At 47.3% G+C, this 21,184-nt stretch overlaps 1 protein-coding gene across 1 annotated transcript in view; it reads left to right on the top strand.

Annotated features, from left to right (window-relative positions):
- Window positions 1–4,503: 4,503 nt before the first annotated feature.
- The window catches only part of LOC126195786 (fibrous sheath CABYR-binding protein-like), a 151,025-nt gene continuing 134,344 nt past the window's right edge, over window positions 4,504–21,184 (top strand). The window contains exon 1 of the mRNA XM_049934420.1: window positions 4,504–4,626. Coding sequence (XP_049790377.1) covers window positions 4,504–4,626 — 123 coding nt within the window. The remainder of the gene's footprint in view (window positions 4,627–21,184) is intronic.

Raw genomic sequence — 21,184 nt, 5'->3', positions numbered from 1 at the left:
TACAAAATAGGTCAGCAACTGGAAGCAGTTAATTCCATAAATTATGTGAGAGTACGCATTAGGAGTGATTTAAAATGGAATGATCATATAAAGTTGATAGTCGGTAAAGCAGATGCCAGACTGAGATTCATTGGAAGAATTCTAAGGAAATGCAATCCGAAAACAAAGGAAGTAGGTTACAGTACGCTTGTTCGCCCACTTCTTGAATACTGCTGAGCAGTGTGGGATCCGTACCAGATAGGGTTGATAAAAGAGATAGAGAAGATCCAACGGAGAGCAGCGCGCTTCGTTACAGGATCATTTAGTAATTGCGAAAGCGTTACGGAGATGATAGATAAACTCCAGTGGAAGACTCTGCAGGAGAGACTCTTAGTAGCTCGGTACGGGCTTTTGTTAAAGTTTCGAGAACATACCTTCACCGAAGAGTCAAGCAGTATATTGCTCCCTCGTACGTATATCTTGCGAGGAGACCATGAGGATAAAATCAGAGATTAGAGCCCACACAGATGCATACCGACAATTCTTTTTTCCACGAACAATACGAGACTGAAATAGAAGGGAGAACCGATAGAGGTACTCAGGGTACCCTCCGCCACACACCGTCTGGTGGATTGCGGAGTATGGACGTAGATGTAGAGGACGACGGTTCAAACCTCCGTCCGGCCATCCTGATTTAGGTTTCCGTCAGTTCCCTGAATCGCTTCAGGCAAATGCCGGAATGGTTCCTTTGCAACGGCACGGATGACTTCCTTCCCCATCCTTCCAAACACGATGGGACCGATAACCTCGCTGTTGGGTCCCTTCCCCCAAATCAACCATCTAACCCACATCTACGTACATACCCCACAAACCACCAAACGGTGCGTTGCAGAGGGTACGTTGTACCGTTACTAGTCATTTCCCTTCCTGTTCCAGGCGCAAATAGAGGGAAAAGACTACCTGCATGAGTCCATACAAGCCGTAATTTAGTTTAGTGTTTCTTAAGGGAAATGAACATTGGAGACAGTAGGATTGTTCTGCAGCCAGGTTCAAATGCCGGTTCTCTGAATTAGTAGCGTTCTGGGTTGGGCTGGTCTTATTTAACTTAGAATGGGAAGACAATAGACTACCTCCTTAGTTCTACTAATCTTAATACTTGGTACAGCTTTAGCAGACGCATCGTCTGCGCCTTCCCTTTTCATTGTAATTCATGCTTTTTGTCTTTATTCCTACGTCATTTATCACGTCCATTACATTTTCAGTTCCTTTGAAAAGTGCGGTTCATTCATAGTTAAGCATTTATTCCTGTAAGATTTGTCCTCCATGTTTGCATTTGTCTGAAGCTACGAGGCCACTGTAAGTACATAAATGTTTGAAACTTGCTGGAACACGTACATTCATTTATATACATAAACTTGTGTAATCGGAAAGTTATCAGGACACCCCGAAATTTAAATTTGGGCGAAATAGTTAAGATCTCAGATTATACGTTTCCGTAAACCTTTAAAGAGCAATTTAACTAGGCCGTTCGGAACACGAACCAGTCACCATCGAAACGTTGTTCTTCGGTAAGCCTCATAGCAGATAGTGTGCCAAATGATGCGAAATGGTGGTTCGCTTCCGTCTTGTTACCGTGAAACAAATTTCTAAAATCTTTGTGCAATCGACAGCAATGTCCTTCCTTGCAGTAGCGAGACCGTAGATACGGTCAACAAGACGAAATTTCATTGCGAGCGATAAACAATACGTCGTCTTTTGCCGTTTGGAGGTAGCTCGTTATTTTAATCAACCAGCCGTAAAGTTTTGCGAAGAGGTGCCAAAAGCGCTAGTCAGTCGGAGCTAACCTCACATTCCAGGTGGCTGTGCTACATGTCTTTCTAGCCATCCAATTGGTCTTCCTAAATTAAAGCGAATGCCTGAGTGGACACCGTCGAACCGCTGCCGCTGCCCCCCCTCCACACACACACACACACACACACACACACACACACACACACACACACACACACACACACACCTTTTCAGATGTCGACCATACGTTAAACCTTGACCATAATCCCCCCTTGGCTTACTTACTTCCTGTCATCGTGCGAAAATTGATGAGCCGTAGATACTAGCGTCAGTTCTAATATTTCGTGTAGTCTCATACTGGAGCGTTAGGGTTTTCTAACTGCAAATAGATGTAGAACAGTAAATAGTCGGTTGTGTGACTGCTGCGATGGAGTTACTGGGAAGTAACGGCAGCTTTCTCATAATGCAAGAGAGCTTCCCAAACAGGCAAGACGTGTCCTGTCAGCATTACGCCAATGTATACAGGCTTTCCCAGGAGGCATGTTCGCCGTTCAGGGATGTGGCTGGAACGATCATTAGAAAAAAGTCTAGTAAATACGGCTTCTAAAATGCGTACCGGTACCTTAAGAGCGATGTGTATCTTCGCTAATGTGAAATCTCTTGCACTGAACAAGCGCTCATAGCACTTAGACTCCTAGTAGCTGATGTAGTTATCTACGATGGATCAATGTCTGAAAAAACCTGCACAAATATTCAGTCGGATGTTGAAATTTTAAAATGGCAAAGATTAGCAGCTTGCTTTTAATATTCAGAAATGTAAACCTTCGCACTCCGCAGCACTGTCATCGTACAAATCTCTGATCGCAGTTTGAGTTGTTGGACTCGTGCAAACACGTAGCAGTAACAGTTCGTGTAGATATAAAATGGAACAATCACATAGGGTCGTGAGTAAAGCAGGTGACACTTTTTGGCATAACACTAGGGACATGCGATCAGTTTACAACAGAAGCTGATCACAAAACTATTGCGACTCATAGCAGAATATTGCTAAAGTGTCATTCCGGTATGGAATAGGACTAACAGGGACCACAGAACTCACACGGCCACAACTTTCTCTCGTGGGAGTCACAGAGATGCTGAAAGAACTGGTGTGGCAAACGCTTGAAGCTACTCAATCAGGAGGAAACCTACTTGTAGGAACCATATTCGTGATGTATCTAGGAATATAGCACAGCCCTCTTGCGAAGATTCCAGTAGAGGCCTCGAGGACAAGGTTAGACTAATTTCGGCGCACACAGAGCCTTTTCTACATTATTCCCACGCCCCATGCGTGACGGACAGGGAGCAGCTACGGTAACTGGTGCAGTGACAAGTACCCTCTGCTCTGCACTGTACTTCAGCAGTTTGCTGTGTACGCATGTAAACAAGGAATCAAACTGGGACTTGTGTGCGGTGTCATGAAATTGCCTGCTATAGCAGAAGTACGCCGTCATATATCTTGTACTAAATTCGGTGGAATGTAAACATGAAAGTCGCGCAAGAAACTCTGTAGTGAGTACTACCTCAATGCTGTGTTAAAAAAAATATGCGTAAAGTTGTGTGACAGTGAGTTACAATGAATCGTGTTGGTAATGGTGCTTCGTACAAACAAAAGTACATTATTCCAACGGAAAATGTCCTAGCAGCTGTATTTTCTATAATTCATTTTACTGTCTTATGCGTTGACTTGTCAACCCAGCAACTCTTGATATTTGTTAAAAACGTATAGGGGTTAGGTGTACTTTGTAATTTAGGTGTACTTTGTAATTTAGGTGTACTTTGTAATTTAGGTGTACTTTGTAATTTAGGTGTACTTTGTAATTTAGGTGTACTTTGTAATTTAGGTGTGCTTTGTAATTTAGGTGTGCTTTGTAATTTAGGTGTGCTTTGTAATTTAGGTGTGCTTTGTAATTTAGGTGTGCTTTGTAATTTAGGTGTGCTTTGTAATTTAGGTGTGCTTTGTAATTTAGGTGTGCTTTGTAATTTAGGTGTGCTTTGTAATTTAGGTGTGCTTTGTAATTTAGGTGTACTTTGTAATTTAGGTGTACTTTGTAATTTAGGTGTACTTTGTAATTTAGGTGTACTTTGTAATTTAGGTGTACTTTGTAATTTAGGTGTACTTTGTAATTTAGGTGTACTTTGTAATTTAGGTGTACTTTGTAATTTAGGTGTACTTTGTAATTTAGGTGTACTTTGTAATTTAGGTGTACTTTGTAATTTAGGTGTACTTTGTAATTTAGGTGTACTTTGTAATTTAGGTGTACTTTGTAATTTAGGTGTACTTTGTAATTTAGGTGTACTTTGTAATTTAGGTGTACTTTGTAATTTAGGTGTACTTTGTAATTTAGGTGTACTTTGTAATTTAGGTGTACTTTGTAATTTAGGTGTACTTTGTAATTTAGGTGTACTTTGTAATTTAGGTGTACTTTGTAATTTAGGTGTACTTTGTAATTTAGGTGTACTTTGTAATTTAGGTGTACTTTGTAATTTAGGTGTACTTTGTAATTTGCTCTTCCCTCTGACCATCTCCTCCTGCACTCTGTCCATTTCCTGCCCCACCTCTCCCAGTCCGTCTCCTTTTCCGCCATCTGACCTCGAGCCTCGTGTATCAAAATCAGATGACTTAATACGACCCCACACGCTGACCTGCCTGCTTACTGTTTCGCAACAGACAACCGTGTGAGGCCAGCAGCAATGGAAGGACAGCCCGGTCGTGTGATGGAGGCGACAGCAGCCGCTGAGGAGCAGCAGTCTCGCGATGCCCGAGATCTGCCAGGGCCGTCTCGTGAAGGCAGGGACCCGGCCGCCGTGACGCAGGTAGCGCATACCCTCCGTCCGTTACATAGCCCCATACTGATCATAAGTCACCTTAAGTAACGACAGTAGTATCAAAAGGTGTGGATGGCAGTTTGAGCTTCATTGTCCTCCAGAACCTACATAAAAATTGACGGAACTATCTTGATATACTTTTCTCAATTTTTCGCAAGTTTTTCACACGATTCCCGTATTTATTGTCAGCGCAGTGCTTTTGATACGTAATAAAATGAAGCAGACATGTCACACGAACAGTTAGCTGCATTAAGCTGAGAAGCCCACCATCCGTCGGTCAAAGGCCGAGTCCCACTCTGACGCTCGTCTTGCCGTTCAGGCCACGCTTCTCGAACCACCTCACTCCCATTATATCTGCTTTTAAACGTCACGTCTTCTTTTAGCCCTATATTCCGTCCTTCTGATGTCAGCTTTCGTGGCAGTTCCATAATATTTGCTGTTATGACTCAGAAATAGGTTAAAAATAACTTTCTTTTCGAGCTGTCACTCTTGATGGTAATAGAGCCAATGGATGTCAATGACAGAAGTTTAGATACTTCCATTGGTGACACCAAAAACAATGTCGCAGTTAGTCTCCATAAACACGGTGGGCAAAGATAGCGCTTTTGCCTGTAAGGTCAGGTTAGTCAGCCTTAAGTATCAAATATTGACGCAAACTGTCTATTCTGCACGTCGTAATGTGTGGAATATTTCCTGTTGCAAGACCACTGACATTTGCACTCATCGAAAACTGAAATGCTTTCAGTGGAAACGAAGCAGTTGCATGCACTTGCAAAAGATAACTCGTCCACTCTGCTAAATTTTCCCATATTCCAAATTCCCTCTTTTTAGATGTCACCTGTCACTTCTCATGTGTAAATAGCATGACTGCAGTTATGTGATGAAACAGCGACCATCTCCTCCAGTACGTCCTTAATACGTTGGTGCAACACTTTCGATGAAATAAAGGCAGCCGCCATGGTTTGATATGCATCGGCCAACCAGAGCTTATTTAATTCCTCTTCTTACAATGTTAGGTATTAGCAACAAAGAATCGTTAAGAGAAAATGTCCGTTCACGTAATGGAGAAGATGTAACTTGTTAAGACGCTATTGACTCAATTTACACTGTGGCTACGGAGGCACAGACTAACAAGACTTGACGAGCAATAGCTGTTACCTTGCGTCCTGGCTAATCCAAATGGAAGATATATGGACTTAAATTGTAACCTCATCCACTTCCCTCACCATTAACGTTTCTTGTCCTCAATGAACAATCTTACTATGAGAATGTACCGAAAACTGACTTCTTGGACGAGGACTGCGTTCAGCTGAAGTATGTTAGAGCGTTTTTCATGTCTTCGGCAATCAGTTGGGTATTCTTCCAGTGCGACGTGGGAAAATTTGCAATAGATTGCACAGTTCACTTGGGTGAATTTAGGACTATGTAAATGGCCATCGAATTTCTGTAGCGTAAAGACCGTCGGATGTGAGTAAAAACGGAGAATGGTGCTGAAATTTATCGAAACTTACGCACAGTTTCGGTCTTCAGATAACCATCCTTCCCTACACAGTGCAAGCCTCCCGGTATCTCTGAATCTACTGCAATCCACATGCATTCAAAGCCGCCTATAATGAAGCCTTGGCCTCCTAAGCTGCCTCCCATCTCTCACTACCCCCATTACGAAATCGACAGTTCCCGGATCCTTCCACATGCGGGCCATGAATGTGCTGCTTGTGCCATAGCTATTTCCTCAGCAGCTGCAGAGAAAACTTTGTGGACTAAGTTGAGTAAGTTTTGAAACGATCGAATTTTGTTGACTCCATTAAGCTTCCTATCTATCTTTCAGTATTCTTCCATGGCACCACATTACAAAAGATAATAGTATTTCTATCGTTGAGGTTTGCCTCCGAACGACTCTTTCAACGGACTTCTACGAATTTATATTAGATGTTAAGATTTATTTTAAGAAATTTTCTTGTTATTCCAGTTTATATCCTTCCCTACTCAAAGCACTGTCAACTACTTTGCAATCAGTGACACACAGACTTCATATGGCATTCTAATTTTTTCACCTTATTTAGACAAAATTTCATTGCCCTTGTGTTTTGTTGATACTAATGGACTTTCCAAGACGCTGTCCACTGGATTCAACTGATCTTCAAAGTCTGTCTCAAACAGAATTGCCGGCCGTTGTGGCCGAGCGGTTCTAGGCGCTTCAGTCGGAACCGCGCTGCTGCTACAGTCGCAGGTTCGAATCCTGCCTGGGGCATGGATGTGTGTTATGTCCTTAGGTTAGTTAGGTTTCAGTAGTTGTAAGTCTAGGGGACTGATGACCTCAGATGTTAAGTCCCATAGTGCTTAGAGCCATTTGAACCATTTCAAACAGAATTGCGTGTTATCACGTAACTACAGTTGTTTCTTCTCCGTTCACTAAAATTGTTACCAAATCCCTCATTGCGTTCTTTCTCGGTACACAGCTCAAATAACAGGGACAGGCTGAAAACCTGATTCACTGGCTTCTTCACCACTTCACACTATCGTCGGCTGTTGTCCACTGACAATGGCGTAAGGCTTTAAGGGAACGTTGTGATTACACGTACGTGTACTTGGGGGGAGGGGGGCGGGGGGCGGCGCAGCGCAGCAGCAGTTGGAGCTGGCTAAGTTCGTCGCTCCGGAAGAGACAGGTGCGGCGGCGCGAACTGCCGGAGGTGGCGGCTGCAGTCTTACGGAGGTTGTGCGCCGGCTAAAACTAGTTAGTTTTACTGTGCCCCTCTGCCGGTTGTACGGTCACGGGCTGCTGAAATACGCCAGCGTGTCCAGCGTACGCCCGCAGGTGGATCTCGAGGCCGCTGCTTCGCCTTCCCGCTAGGCTGCTGCGTGTGCTGCCGTGTAGTCTACGCTGCCCCTGCGTGGAGGCCAGTTCTGTGGAAGCAAGCCTGCGACTGCCTCTGGCGTGGCCACCGATACATACAGGCCCAAGCGCACGTCCGTGAGATGTCAGCAATGTGTTAATTTTCGGCCGACACAGACGCGTGCTTTGTCGAAGAATGAAAGCTTCTTCGATCAACCTATTTCCCTGGATCTATTACACGATCGTAAAATTTTTATAAGTGTTCGATAATGGATGCCAAAGAGTAAACAGCATATGTTGGTGGCGAGTGCACTGCTCGAAAAGAAATGGAAACGATAGTGGGTGAAACAACATAGGGAGGCAGCAGCTCGAAATGTTCACAAGAATCAGCTTCGTGAGCTACAATGCAAGGACATTGATAATAGGGAAATAAATGGTTTCTATTTAACTTGACGAGTGCCACCCCCCACCCCCAATATTCTCATACACAACTCATTCAAGAAATGCCATTTATTTCGTGCATCGTAATCGACGTCTCTGGAAAGCCAGCAATTGTTATTCATGATTCAAATAATAAACCACTGCACTAGTTAAGTATTTCTTCATTATTAATATGACGCTTTTCGAGAACCTACCGTCAAAACGAAACACTAACGTAGGTATTTCGTGGTTTTTGTATGTCTGTTCTGCATGTTGCCCTGCAGTTTTATGCTTTACTGCAATCAGATTTTGTCGCACTTCCAAAACATCACACAAGTTATATAGGTAACTATTTGTACTTGATAGAGAAGAAATCTAGCAAAGCATCATGCAAAAATACGTAATTAGTCCCGTGTTTGATTGTTTAAATCATGAATGCTATTTCTGCTGAGGATCGTCTCGTGGGGAAGACTTTCAGCAACAGGCAAATGCTATTCCAGCTGGCAATATAGTACTTGAATCCCTGTGTATCATTATTTTATGTATTCCAGAAACAAAAGAATACATATATCTAATGAGGAATTTATGAACGTTAAATTAGGTTATTTACAGTACAAGTAAATACACTTTGCACTTAAGTGCAGGTCGAACACGATTGGCTGTTCACATCTCGTTCTACATCCTTTTGTATGGAAGCCTTATACCACCCACAGGGCAGCAACTTGGAATGCAATTTATTGTCGCAGCTATTTATTTGTAAGAGTCCAATGGTTCTTGTAGTCAGCGTACTTTGTGTTATGAAGAATTTCTTATTCTTCAGACTTTGCAATGATCAGTGTAGTGGTACTCAGGTACCAAACACTCTACTCTGAAGATTAAATGCTCTTAAGCGACCTAAGCGACATGATAATGGCACTCGCTCTAGATTTTATCAGAGAGCTTTGCCAAACACTTTCCTACTACAGTGTCAAAAATTTGACCAAAGGACTTTTATTTATTGCTAGCCACCAACGTTACAGTTCTGACGTTACAGACGTGCGCTCAGGACTCTTTGTCGGTGGTCACGGCCTCTGTTTAGTGACGTCACAGCGTCAGTTCTATTAGCCACCTTAGCGGAGTGGTTGGTGCGGCTCACTGCCATGCGGGGAGTCTAGGTTCCATTCCCGGCTGGGTCGGAGATTGTATGTGCTCAAGGACCGGGTGTCAACATTTCATCCCTGACACTTAAGTCGGCGATTAGTCTTCAAAGAGACTTCGACTGCCGCCTCAATTCGGGTATCATGTCTGACTGTCCCCTAATTAGTGATAATTGGGAACGGTGCCAACCCTTAAATTTTTCGACTTCCTCCATAAGTCCTACCTGGTAAGGGTCCTATACTGTAAGACACAGTAGCAGAGGACGGACAAGGGTAGCGTAGGTTGTCTTTATTAGACCTGCTGCATCTTCTAGGTGTTCTGCCAATAAATCGCAGTATTTGATTAGTTTACCAAACATCGACTTTGGTTGTTCCAATTTGCCTTCATTGTGATACGTATTTATAATTCACAGCCTCGAGTTTTGTGTGATCTATCGCGTAACTGAAATTTACCGGATTTTTTTTTTTTGTACGCCTTGGATGACTCAAGACTCCACATTATTTAGGGTCTGTTGCCTCTTTACGCATCATATAGATAACTTGGCTAAATTATTTGGTAACTGGTTTTGATCTGACGAGTTTACTAGACGATAAATGGCACCATCGTCTGCAAAGAAGGCTGCTCAGTTTCTCCTAAATCGTTTATGTAGACAAGGAAGAGAGGACCTACAACAATAACTGCAGGAACGCGAGATATCACTTCCTACTCAGATTTTCCGGCGCTTACTACGAACTGTGACCTTTGTTACAGTGTATGACGAATTTAGTCGCGCAACTAAATTGGTACTCGGCAGACAATTTTCTGAGAAATGTTGTGAGAAACGATGTAGTAAGCTCTCTGGAAACCTAGACACATGGAATGGAAGTGATACTTCGTCCATAACACTCGTTACCGCGTCACGGCTGCGAACATCACTGAACCCCGCCATATTTCACTGTTGCGACGTAAACTGGACCATAAGTTGGAAACAACGTGCAACAAGATTGTCCATCAAATGACTGTCTCCCATTGCCCAGGTTTCATGGCTTCAGTGCCAGAGTTTCATGTTAGGGGCATTTGCATAAAGTGATGAGTGGTCTTAGATTCCAGCTCGCCCTTCAGCTCCTTGTTCACGGAGTTCCATTCGTATTTTGATGCTGACTGTTCGCCGGTGCGACATTGTTCTGCAGTGACGTGAACAGGTGCTACGCTGTTAGTTTTCGTCACAATACTGTTCAGTGTCCGAATGTCCCGTCCGCGTCGTAATTTAGCGGATGGTGTTCCTCCGCTTTCGCTGTAAGTGGTATGAATCTTCTATTGCCTCTTGAAACACCAAACACTATGGCTATCTTGGTTACGGAGACAGCCACCATACGACACCACCAGTTAAACTTTCCAGTTGTTACCTCTGGCATAACGCACTTAAAATTCCACACAACACTGTTCCGACCTCGACTGACACTTGCCGCTTACTCAGGACATTGCAGAGGTGTCGTTCGTGGCCAAATAAATGGGGCAACCTGGAAGTGTGGTTGACAGTTAAATATGTTAAAGCGAACATTTCTTGCTGTATTTCGATATTCTTGCTAAACCCCTGTACCAAAGAAAGGAGCCAGGAGTTCGCTTTCAGCTCTTGCTCCGACAGCAAAACAGCAAAACTTCGCGCCGCCTCCCCCCTCTGCAACCTTCCCGGTGGGTGTGAACCCTTCACCACATTGGCTTTGTGCGGCGGCCCGTGTTGACCTTGGCCTTCATTCGTATCCTAAGGACACCACTCCAGCCACGCTCTATTGCCTCGAGTTTCACGACCTTCGCATGGAACTCCGCGACTGCACCTTTGAGTACACCGATGATGGCTCTCGGGCTCACAGTGGTGTTTGGTGTGCCTTCCTGATTGGCGCCGATTTTCTCTATCTGCTTCCGGCACACTGCTCAATATTTACAGCAGAGCTCTTGGGCTTGCATCAGGCCACGGAGTACAGCCGGTGACAGAGGCTTTTCAGTTGTCATCTGCTCACTCTGAACCCCTAAAAACCTCTGCGCTGTACACCGTCCATCCCTTAGTGCAACGGGTCCGGGAGAACTCACTACCTCACTCTTGATGGAGACACTGCGATGTTCATGTGGGTCCCTGGTCACGTCAGTCTGACAGGAAACAAGGCCGAGGCTGCAGTCCTCGTACCTCAGCCCGCTCTGTGTTGCCCTCTGTCAGCAGGTGGTGTCACTTTGGCATCGCCACTGGTATTCCCTTCACAGGAACAGGCTCCACCTTATTAAGCCTCTCCCAGCGGCTTGGACGACTTCCTCTCGGCCTTCCCGCAGCGACGTAATTTTAACTGGGTTGCGTTTTGGGCACTGCCTTTATAGCCATCGCCATTTAAGCGGCGCTCCCCCACCACTTTGTGCACATTGCGCGCAACTTTTAACTGTCCATTTGCTGACGGAATGCTATTTTTTACCCCCTTTCCTTCCCGTTTGTTTGCCGTCTGAGTTATCGGCCGATTTAGCGAACGACTCGCAGGCTGTCGGCCGCGTCTTTTTATCCGTCGTAGCAATACGGCGAAGGCCATTTTTTAGTTCTGGAACTCCGTTTCTCCACGCGTATGACCCTAGTTTTTGCGCCATAAAAATAAATTCCATGTGGTAGAATAATTCTTCCTAATACTACTTCCAAAAACTATCTCAAAAGAGCGTGTGTAGTCAAAGATGGCTTCCTGAAGTTGTTAAACAATTCTGCCAACTGAAGGAACGATGTTCATCAGATAAAAATAGCAGTTAAAAGTGTTAAATCAGATGGTTGCTTGAATGTGCTAAGCAAAGATTAATACTGAGTGAATGTTTTCATTCGTGCCGTTCAATGGTCACGACTGACCGTAGCTGCTTTGCGGTTCACAAGCATTTAAGATTTTTTAATGTTTAACGCGATGCTCAACATCCTAAGTACAAGAGAAGTTTGTATTCTACTTGAATGTTCATCAATGTGCTCTAAATGCCTAATACACTTCATCCTGCATTTCTAAGCAAGTGTCAAGTATTTTACACAAGTTGTGAAACAACCCAGATCTCACTTGAATGCACTCAGTATTTTCAGTACGTTTTCAAACACCTGCAAAACTGTTATGTGTCAAAATACAGCTCACATTGGGAATTGCGGTGCCACCCACACCACCGCTACCTACAAGCTCTACATCAGTGGATGAGGTGGATATTGTGGCATCCACTGATGGCCTAGATCTCGCCAGACCCTCAGACACAATGGATATAGACTTCTCAGGCAATAAATCTGTGGTAGCAGGTGACCCTGAGGCTAAACTGCCTCATTGAATGTCCCAGGCCTTCGCAGTCTCACAATGTCATCCTCCAGTGGAATTGCGGCGGTTTTTTCCACCGCCTGGCTGAGCTACAGTAACTGTTAAACTTTACACCTGCTATCTGCATTGCCCTCCATGAAACCTGGTTCCCGGCAATGCAGACCCCTGCCGTCCACGGCTATAACGGATATTACAGGTACTGTGGAGACTAGAATAGTGTCAGATCGAGTTTGCGTTTACGTCCCATACTTAGTCTGTAGTGACACTGTGTCCCTTAATGCCCCTCTTGAAGTTGTGGCTGTCAGAATGATGCAGGAACTGTCTGCAATGTAAATCTTCTTTCAGATGGTGCAGTACCCCTGAATGTGTTAGCTGCACTGATTGATGGGTTCCCTTAATCTTTCCTACTTTTGGCTGGTTTTAATGCCCATAACCCCTCGTGGGTGTCACTGTGCTTACTGGCCAAGGCAGAGATGTCGAAACTATACGTTCTCAGTTCGACCTCTGCCTCTTAAATGCATGTGCCCCACACATCTCAGTGTGGCGCCATGGTAGTTACTCGGCCATGGATTTATCAATTTCCAGCCCAGGACTTCTCCCATCTATCCACTGAAGAGCACATGATGACCTCCGTGGTAGTGACCACTTCCCCATCATATTGTCACTGCCCTGGCGTCAGCCCCATGGACGCCTGCCCAGATGGGCTTTAAACAAGACACTGAAACGTTCATCTCTGGTGTCATCGTAGAATCCCCCCCACACGGGAATATCGATGTGATGGTTGAGCAGGTGACTAGAACAATACTTTCTGCGGCAGAAAACATGATACCTCGCTGTTTAGGGTGCCCCTGGCGAAAGACGACACCTTCGTGGTCGCCTTTAGTCGCTTAAGCAATTAAGGAGCGTCGGCGAGCTCTACAGCAGCATAAGTGGTAACCTTCCTTGGAGCACTTCAACCTCATAGCCTTTAAATGGCTACGTGCCCACGTTCGCCAACTTATCAGACGACGGAAGCTGTTGCGTTGGGAAAGATACGTATCGACCATTTAGTGCCATACGTCACCTTTCCAACTCTGGGCAAAGATCAAAATTTTTTCGGGTACCAGACCCAACAGGTGTTCCTAGAGTTAACATAAATGGCGTGCTATGTACCGACGCAAATGCGATTACCGTGACTTCGCTGAGCGCTATGCTAGAGTCTCTGCATCGGAGAATTACCCCCCAGCCTTTCGCACCCTCAAATGGCGAATGGAAAGTCCTGTTGTTTACTACACGCCATAGTGAATCTTATCACTCCATTTACAGAGTGGGAGTTCCTCAGTGCCATTGTACAATGGTCCGACACAGCTCCTGGACCAGATATGATCCAGTCAGATGATTAAACGTAACTTATCTGACAGACATATCTTCAACCACATCTGGTGCGATGGCGTCTTTCCAACGCAAAGGCGTGATAGCACCATCATTCTGGTGCTCAAACCCGGTAAATAGCCGCTTGATGTGGACAGCTGTCGGCCCATCAGCCTCACCATTGTTCGTAAGCTGCTGGAACGTTCGGTGTCTTGGGTTGGGTCCTGGAGTCTTGTGGCCTATTGACTCCATGTCAGAGTGGCTTCAGCAAGCCCTGCTCTACCACTGATCATCTTGTCCCTCAATTCTGCCATCCGAACAGCCGTTTGCAGACGTCAACACCCGGTTGCCGTCTTTTTTGATTTATGAAGAGCATACGGCACGACCTAGCGACATATCCTTGCCAGATTGTATGAGTGGGGTCTCTGGGCCCCCTCCCGATTTTTATCCAAAACTTCCGGTCGCTCCATACTTCAAAGTTGCTGCCTCCCATAGTTGCTGCCTCCCATAGTTGCTGCCTCCCATAGTTGCTGCCTCCCATAGTTGCTGCCTCCCATAGTTGCTGCCTCCCATAGTTGCTGCCTCCCATAGTTGCTGCCTCCCATAGTTGCTGCCTCCCATAGTTGCTGCCTCCCATAGTTGCTGCCTCCCATAGTTGCTGCCTCCCATAGTTGCTGCCTCCCATAGTTGCTGCCTCCCATAGTTGCTGCCTCCCATAGTTGCTGCCTCCCATAGTTGCTGCCTCCCATAGTTGCGCCCCCCCCATACCCAGGAGAATGGGGTAGTGTAGGGCTCTGTATTGAGTCTCTATTTTTAGTGGTTATTAATGGTCTAGCAGCAGCTGTAGGGCTGTTTGTCTCATTCTCTGTATGCAGACAACTTCTGCATTTCATGCTGTTCCACCAGGTCTGGTGTCCCCCCAGGGGATCCAAAACTCTTCTGTGGATACGTGCGTAGCGAGCACGGGACCCCGAGCTGATGTGGCCTTCCTTCCTTTCCGGGCTGCATACCTTCCCTTTCCGCTTCCTTCCCCATCGCCCATCTTCGCCACCCCCCCCCCCCTTCCCTTCACCTCTGGCTCTTTCTTTCCCTTCCTCTGGGGTTATGGTTTGTGCCTACGTCCGGAGACGGACGCTTGTACATATACTACATTCTTCGCCTTCCTTCCTTGCTTGTAAGTCTTCATCCTTCCTTTGTCCTTCTCTTTTCCTTACCTCTTCTCTCTACCTTCTCCGCTGCGGCGTTTGAGACCCCTCTTCTTTCCTTTCCCTTTCTCTTTCTTCCTCCCTGTGCGTGTCTGAAGGCCACCCCACGCACTTCCATGCGTAGCCGGTGACGGGGTAACGCGTAATTCCCCGCCCCGGGTAGACAGGTAGGACACGTACGTACCCCCTGGTAACGGCCAGGCCCAGGGAGGGGTGATTACCCGAGCTGATACCTTCCGAAAGTGCCGATTGGTCCCTCCGTCCGTTTGTCGGGAGGTGTGACCTGAGGTGTGAACAATCACCTAAGGCGGGAGTGCCCTCAGAGAGGGCCCCCACAAGGGAGGAGCGCGCCATCGGAGACGCCGGTAATCATGGGGGATTCTTCCGCAATGGTTTCCTCACCTTCCACTATGTCTGCTCACAAACGTAAGTTCACTGAGTCTCAACCAGTCAGTTCTTCCATCGTTGCCACAGTTCCTTGTTGTTTCTCGGTCTGACGAAGGTCACGACTTCTCCACGGTCAACCCTTTCATTATTCAGAAAGGTGTCGACGAAATTGCAGGTCCTGTAAAGTCTTGTTCCAGATTACGGAATGGCACCCTGTTGTTAGAAACAGTCAGTGCCCTCCAGGCACAAAAATTGCTGCGTACGTCACTACTACACACCTTCCCTGTCCGGGTGGAACCGCACCGTACCTTAAATTCCTCGCGTGGAGTCGTTTATACACGCTCCCTCGATGGACTGTCTGACGAAGAAATTCAGCACTACCTGTCTGACCAGGGCGTAACGGCTGTTCATAGGGTTATGAAAAGGGTTGACACGACCATCATTCCAACCCGCACTGTCTTCTTGACATTTGACAAAGTTCAACTACCATCGAAAATCAAAGCCGGCTATGAGAATTTCCGTTCGCCCTTACGTCCCGAACCCTACGCGTTGCTATCGGTGCCAGCGGTTCAATCACACGAGCCAGTCCTGTTCCAATCCGGCCAAATGTGTTACGTGTGGCAGGGATGCCCATGAGGGTGCTTGTCCACCTCCATCCCCTCGCTGCATCAACTGTATGGGTGACCACGCCGCTTCCTCTCGAGATAGTCCCGTTTTTAAGGACGAAAAACTCATCCAGGAAATTAGGGTGAAGGAAAAGGTGTCGACCTTTGCTGCTCGAAAATTATTCGCCAGTCGACAGCCCACAGTGCCTCAGAAAGGAAACTACAGCACTGTCCTTGCTTCTCCTCGGCCAACAAAGGAGGCGGCCACGCAGACTTGCGACCTTACCTTTAGTGCCACGGTCGTCAGATCGGCCAGCGCAAAGATCGCCCGTTCAACCTCACCACTTTCGCCTGCCCACTCTCTGGCTCACCCTTTGTCGAGTTCTGCTAACTCTCGAGCCCAAAAGTCAGACACCAAGACTTCGGAAAAAGAGCATACTCGTGAAGAGTTTTTACGTACGGCAACTTCGCAACCATCGGTTCCTCCTTCCTCTAAACATCATACTTCCAAGAAGGCTACAAAGAAACCCAGTTCCTCTCCTTCTCCGCCAAGGCGTGTCCCATCTACAGCACCACCTGGCGGAAGTCTCCCTCGGCCGTCTTCTGTGTCGCCGAGGCGCACTGCTGGCGGCCGATCAACCGGCCGGTCGCTGGTGGCAGGAGCTGCTCCTGACCAACCTATGGATCAGGATCTTCTGCCTTCGGCTGACTGCCATTCCATGCTGTCGGTCGCAAGCTCAGAGCAGTCGTTGAGTTGACAGCGACCTTGGTCACATTCCTCCATTTTCTGTTCACCCTATGTCCATTATCCACTGGAATATCCGCGGTATTCGAGCCAATCGGGATGAATTGTCGATCCTCTTACAATCCTACTCGCCGGTCATCTTCTGTCTTCAGGAAACAAAGCTGCGTCCCCATGACCGCTTTGTTCTCCCTCATTTTCAGTCCGTCCGATAAGATCTCCCCTCTGTTGAAGGCACTCCAGCACATGGAGGACTCATGATTCTTCTCCATGAAACTGTCCATTATCACCCAATCCATTTAAACACTTCCTTCCAAGCTGTCGCCGTCCGTCTTTCCCTTTCCGGATACACGTTCTCTCTTTGTACTGTATACATTCCATCGTCCACACCAATGGCACGAGCTGATCTCCTTCATCTTCTTGGTCAGCTTCCACCTCCATATTTGCTGGTTGGGGACGTCAATGCCCACCACCCGCTTTGTCCACGTGGCTCACTATTGCTAGACGTCTTCCACCAAGCAGATCTAGTTTGCCTAAACACTGGGGTCCCTACGTTTTTGTCTGCTTCCACAGCACATTTATCTCATTTGGACCTTGCGGTCAGTACTGTTCCGCTAGCTCGCCGCTTCGAATGGTTCGCCCTTGATGATGCACACTAGAGTGACCACTTTCCATGTGTCCTTAGACTGCAGCCTCAACTGCCCTACATACGCCCGCGACGCTGGAAGTTTGCCCAAGCCGATTGGACACTTTTTTCGTCTCTAGCGACATTCGATGACCGTCACTTTCCCAGCGTCGACGATGAGGTGACACATATTACCGACGTTATTCTTACAGCTGCGGAGCATTCAATACGACGCACCTCCGAATTGCCCCGGCGCCCCCCAGTTCCTTGGTGGAACGAGGCATGCCGTGATGCACTACGTGAGCGGCGACGTGCTCTCCGCGTTTTCCGCCACCATCCTACTTTGGCCAACTGTATCCGCTATAAGCAGCTACGAGCGCGATGCCGTCGTGTCATCCGCGATAGCAAGAAGGCAAGCTGGAAATTCTTTATTAGCTCATTTAACACCTTCACTCCCTCCTCGGAAGTTTGGAGTCGGCTTCGACGGTTCTCGGGCGCGCCTAGTTTCTCCCCGGTCTCTGGGCTCACTGTCGCGCATGACACATTAGTGGACCCCGTCGCAATTTCTAACTCGTTGGGTCAGCACTTTGCCGAGATTTCGAGCTCTTCCAATTACCCGCCAGCGTTTCTCCCGAAGAAACGTGCAGCGGAAGTGCGACCTCTTGCTTTCTCCTCTCAAAATCGCGAAAGCTACAATACTGTTTTCTCCTTGCGGGAACTCCAACATGCACTCTCTTCTTCTCGCTCCTCCGCCCCAGGACCAGATGGTATCCACGTCCAAATGTTGCTGCATTTATCAACCCATAGTCTGCGTTACCTCCTTCGCCTTTATAATCGAATTTGGACCGACCGACGATACCTGTTGGAGGACAGGCATCCTCCGCACACTGTTCTCTTGGGGCTTTCGAGGCCGGCTGCCCCTTTTTCTTCGCGAAATTATGGCAGAGCGCACATTTAGGGTGTGGGTGAACACTACTCTCTCCCGCACTTTCTCCCAAGAAAGCGGGGTACCCCAGGGCTCCGTGCTGAGTGTTGTACTGTTTGCCATCGCTATAAATCCAATTATGGATTGTCTCCTTCCCGATGTCTCGGGCTCCCTCTTTGTGGATGATTTTGCGATCTACTACAGCTCTCAACGGACCAGCCTTCTTGAACGATGTCTTCAAGGATGTCTCGATCGCCTCCACTCTTGGAGCATCGAAACAGGCTTCCGTTTCTCTCCCAGTAAGACCGTTTGTGTTAATTTTTGGCGACGTAAGGAGTTTCTTCCGCCCTCCTTACATCTAGGACCTGTCAACCTTCCGTTTTCTTGGGTCTTACGTTTGACAGAAAACTGTGCTGGTCCTCCCACGTTTCCTATCTTTCGGCTCGCTGTCTGCGATCGCTTAACACCCTCCGTGTCCTGAATGGTACCTCCTGGGCAGCGGACCGAGTGGTCCTTCTCCGCCTCTATCGCGCCTTAGTGCGCTCGAAATTGGATTATGGAAGCATAGTCTACTCCTCTGCTCGGCCATCTATTCTTCGGCGTCTCGACTCTATCCACCACCGTGGATTACGTTTAGTGTCTGGAGCTTTTTACACTAGCCCTGTGGAAAGCCTTTATGCTGAGACTGCTGAACCTCCGTTGTCCAATCGGCGAGCGGTCCTTCTAAGTCGTTATGCTAGCCATCTGTCTTCCATGCCTGCTAATCCAGCCCATGCCCTTTTTTTCGACGCCTCCTTTGATGTAGGGTATGCTGGCCGCTCCTCCTCCCTACTACCCCCGGGAGTCCGCTTCCGTCAACTGCTCCATTCTCTTTCCTTCCGCTTTCCTAAAACCTTCTTGACAACTTGAGGTACAGCACCGCCTTGGCTCCGTCCCCGGATCTGCCTGCTCCGTGACCTTTGTCGATTTCCCAAGGATGGTACCCCTACACTTGTTTATCGTCGGGCATTTGCTGCTCTATGTGCACAAATGACGGACGCCACATTTATTTACACCGACGGCTCGAAAACATCGTTAGGTGTAGGGAGTGCCTATATTGTTGGCGACACCCCAAATCAATTTCGGCTTCCCGACCAGTGTTCGGTGTATACTGCGGAGCTTTACGCTGTTCTCCAGGCTGTCCACTACATCCGCCGCCATCGGCGGATACAGTACGTTATCTGCTCAGATTCTCTCAGCTCTCTCCTCAGTCTCCAAGCTCTTTACCCTGTGCACCCTCTGGTCCACCGCATTCAGGACTGTCTGCGCTTGCTCCATCTGGGGGGCGTCTCGGTGGCGTTCCTCTGGCTCCCGGGACATGCTGGTATCTGTGGGAATGAGGCGGCCGATATAGCGGCCAAGGCTGCAGTCTCTCTTCCTCGGCCAGCTATTCAGTCGCTTCCCTTCACCGATCTACGGAGCGGTTTATGTCGCAAAGTTGCTCATTTATGGCATGCGCATTGGTCAACACTTCCCAATAATAAATTGCGGGAAGTGAAAGCTCTTCCTTGCGCTTGGACTTCTTCCTCCCGAACGCGTCGTCGGGAGGAGGTAATTTTAACTCGTCTCCGGATAGGGCACTGTCTTTTTAGCCATCGACATCTTTTAAGCGGCGATCCTCCCCCACTCTGTCCCCACTGCTCTCAGCTGTGGACGGTAAGACACCTTTTAATTGAATGCCCCTATTTTAATCCGTTACGCGCCCGTCTACAGCTATCGCCTGATCTATCGTCGATTTTAGCAGATGACACGCGCTCAGCCGACCGCGTTCTCCAGTTTATTAGTGCTAGTGAAATGACGTCAGTCATTTGAAGCTTTTTTGGGGACAACCAATCCCTTTCTGTAGTGGATTTTTAAGCCTTCCTTCTGCTTTTAGTTTCTCCAATTTTATGACTTTGTTCACATTGCTGCTGATTTTGTTTCGGTTTTTTTTACTGTTTCCTAAGTCACAGGCTGGGCGCTAATGACCATAGCAGTTTTGCGCCCTAAAACCAAACAAAAAAAAAGTCTGGTGTTTTTGAGCAGCGCCTACAGGGAGCCATCCACAACGTGCAGTCAAGGGCTCTAGCCCATGGTTTCCAGTTTTCGGTCGCAAAGTCGTCTGTTATGCACTTCTGTCGGCGTCGTGCCGTTCATCCAGATCCAGAACCAGAACATTACCTTAATGTCGGTCCACTCACTGTAGTGGATAAATATCGATTCTTAGGACTGGTTTTTGATGCCCGATTGACTTGGCTTGCTCACCTTCGTCAGCTTAAGCGGAAATGCTGGCTGCACCTCAATTGGGGTGCAGATCACTCTATGCTGCTGCAGCTCTACAGAGCCCTTATTCAATCCCGCCTTGATGGGAGCCTGGCTTATGGTTCGGCGACGCCCTCATCGTTGCGTTTGCTTGACCCAGTGCAGCACTGTGGCTTTCGCCTAGTGACAGCTTTTAGGAGTACAGTGACCAGCATCCTTGCGGAGGCTGGAGTCCCTCCAGTGTGGGTTACGCGTGCACAACTGCTCGCCAGTTACATTGCACAAATTCGTAGTTCTCCTGCGTATCCAAATAACTGTCTCCTTTTCCCACCCACGGTGGTTCTTCTCCCACATCGGCGGCCCAGGTCAGGGCTTCCAATTGCAGTTCATGTCTGATACCTTCTTTCCGAACTGGAGTCCTTGCCTTTACCATCTATACTTCAGCTCCATTTAAGTACACCTCCATGGAGTACACCTAGGCCGCAGCTTCCCCTTGACCTTTCACATGGGCTTAAGGACTCTGTTGACCCCACAGCTCTATGTTGCTACTCGATTCTTGACATGTACAGAGGCAATGAATTTTTTTACACCGACGGCTACATGGATGATGCTCACACTGGCTTTGTGTATGTCCATGGAGGACATAATTAACAGCATTCCTTGCCTGATGGCTGCAGTGTTTCCATTGCCGAGATGCCCCCGAGGGGGACCACAACTCTTTTGTGGATACGTGCGTAGCGAGCACGG

This window comes from Schistocerca nitens, chromosome 7 (genome assembly GCF_023898315.1).
Source record: "Schistocerca nitens isolate TAMUIC-IGC-003100 chromosome 7, iqSchNite1.1, whole genome shotgun sequence".
Taxonomy (NCBI): domain Eukaryota; kingdom Metazoa; phylum Arthropoda; class Insecta; order Orthoptera; family Acrididae; genus Schistocerca; species Schistocerca nitens.
Note: the sequence above shows the minus strand (reverse complement) of the source record. Positions and strands in the feature narration are given on the sequence as shown.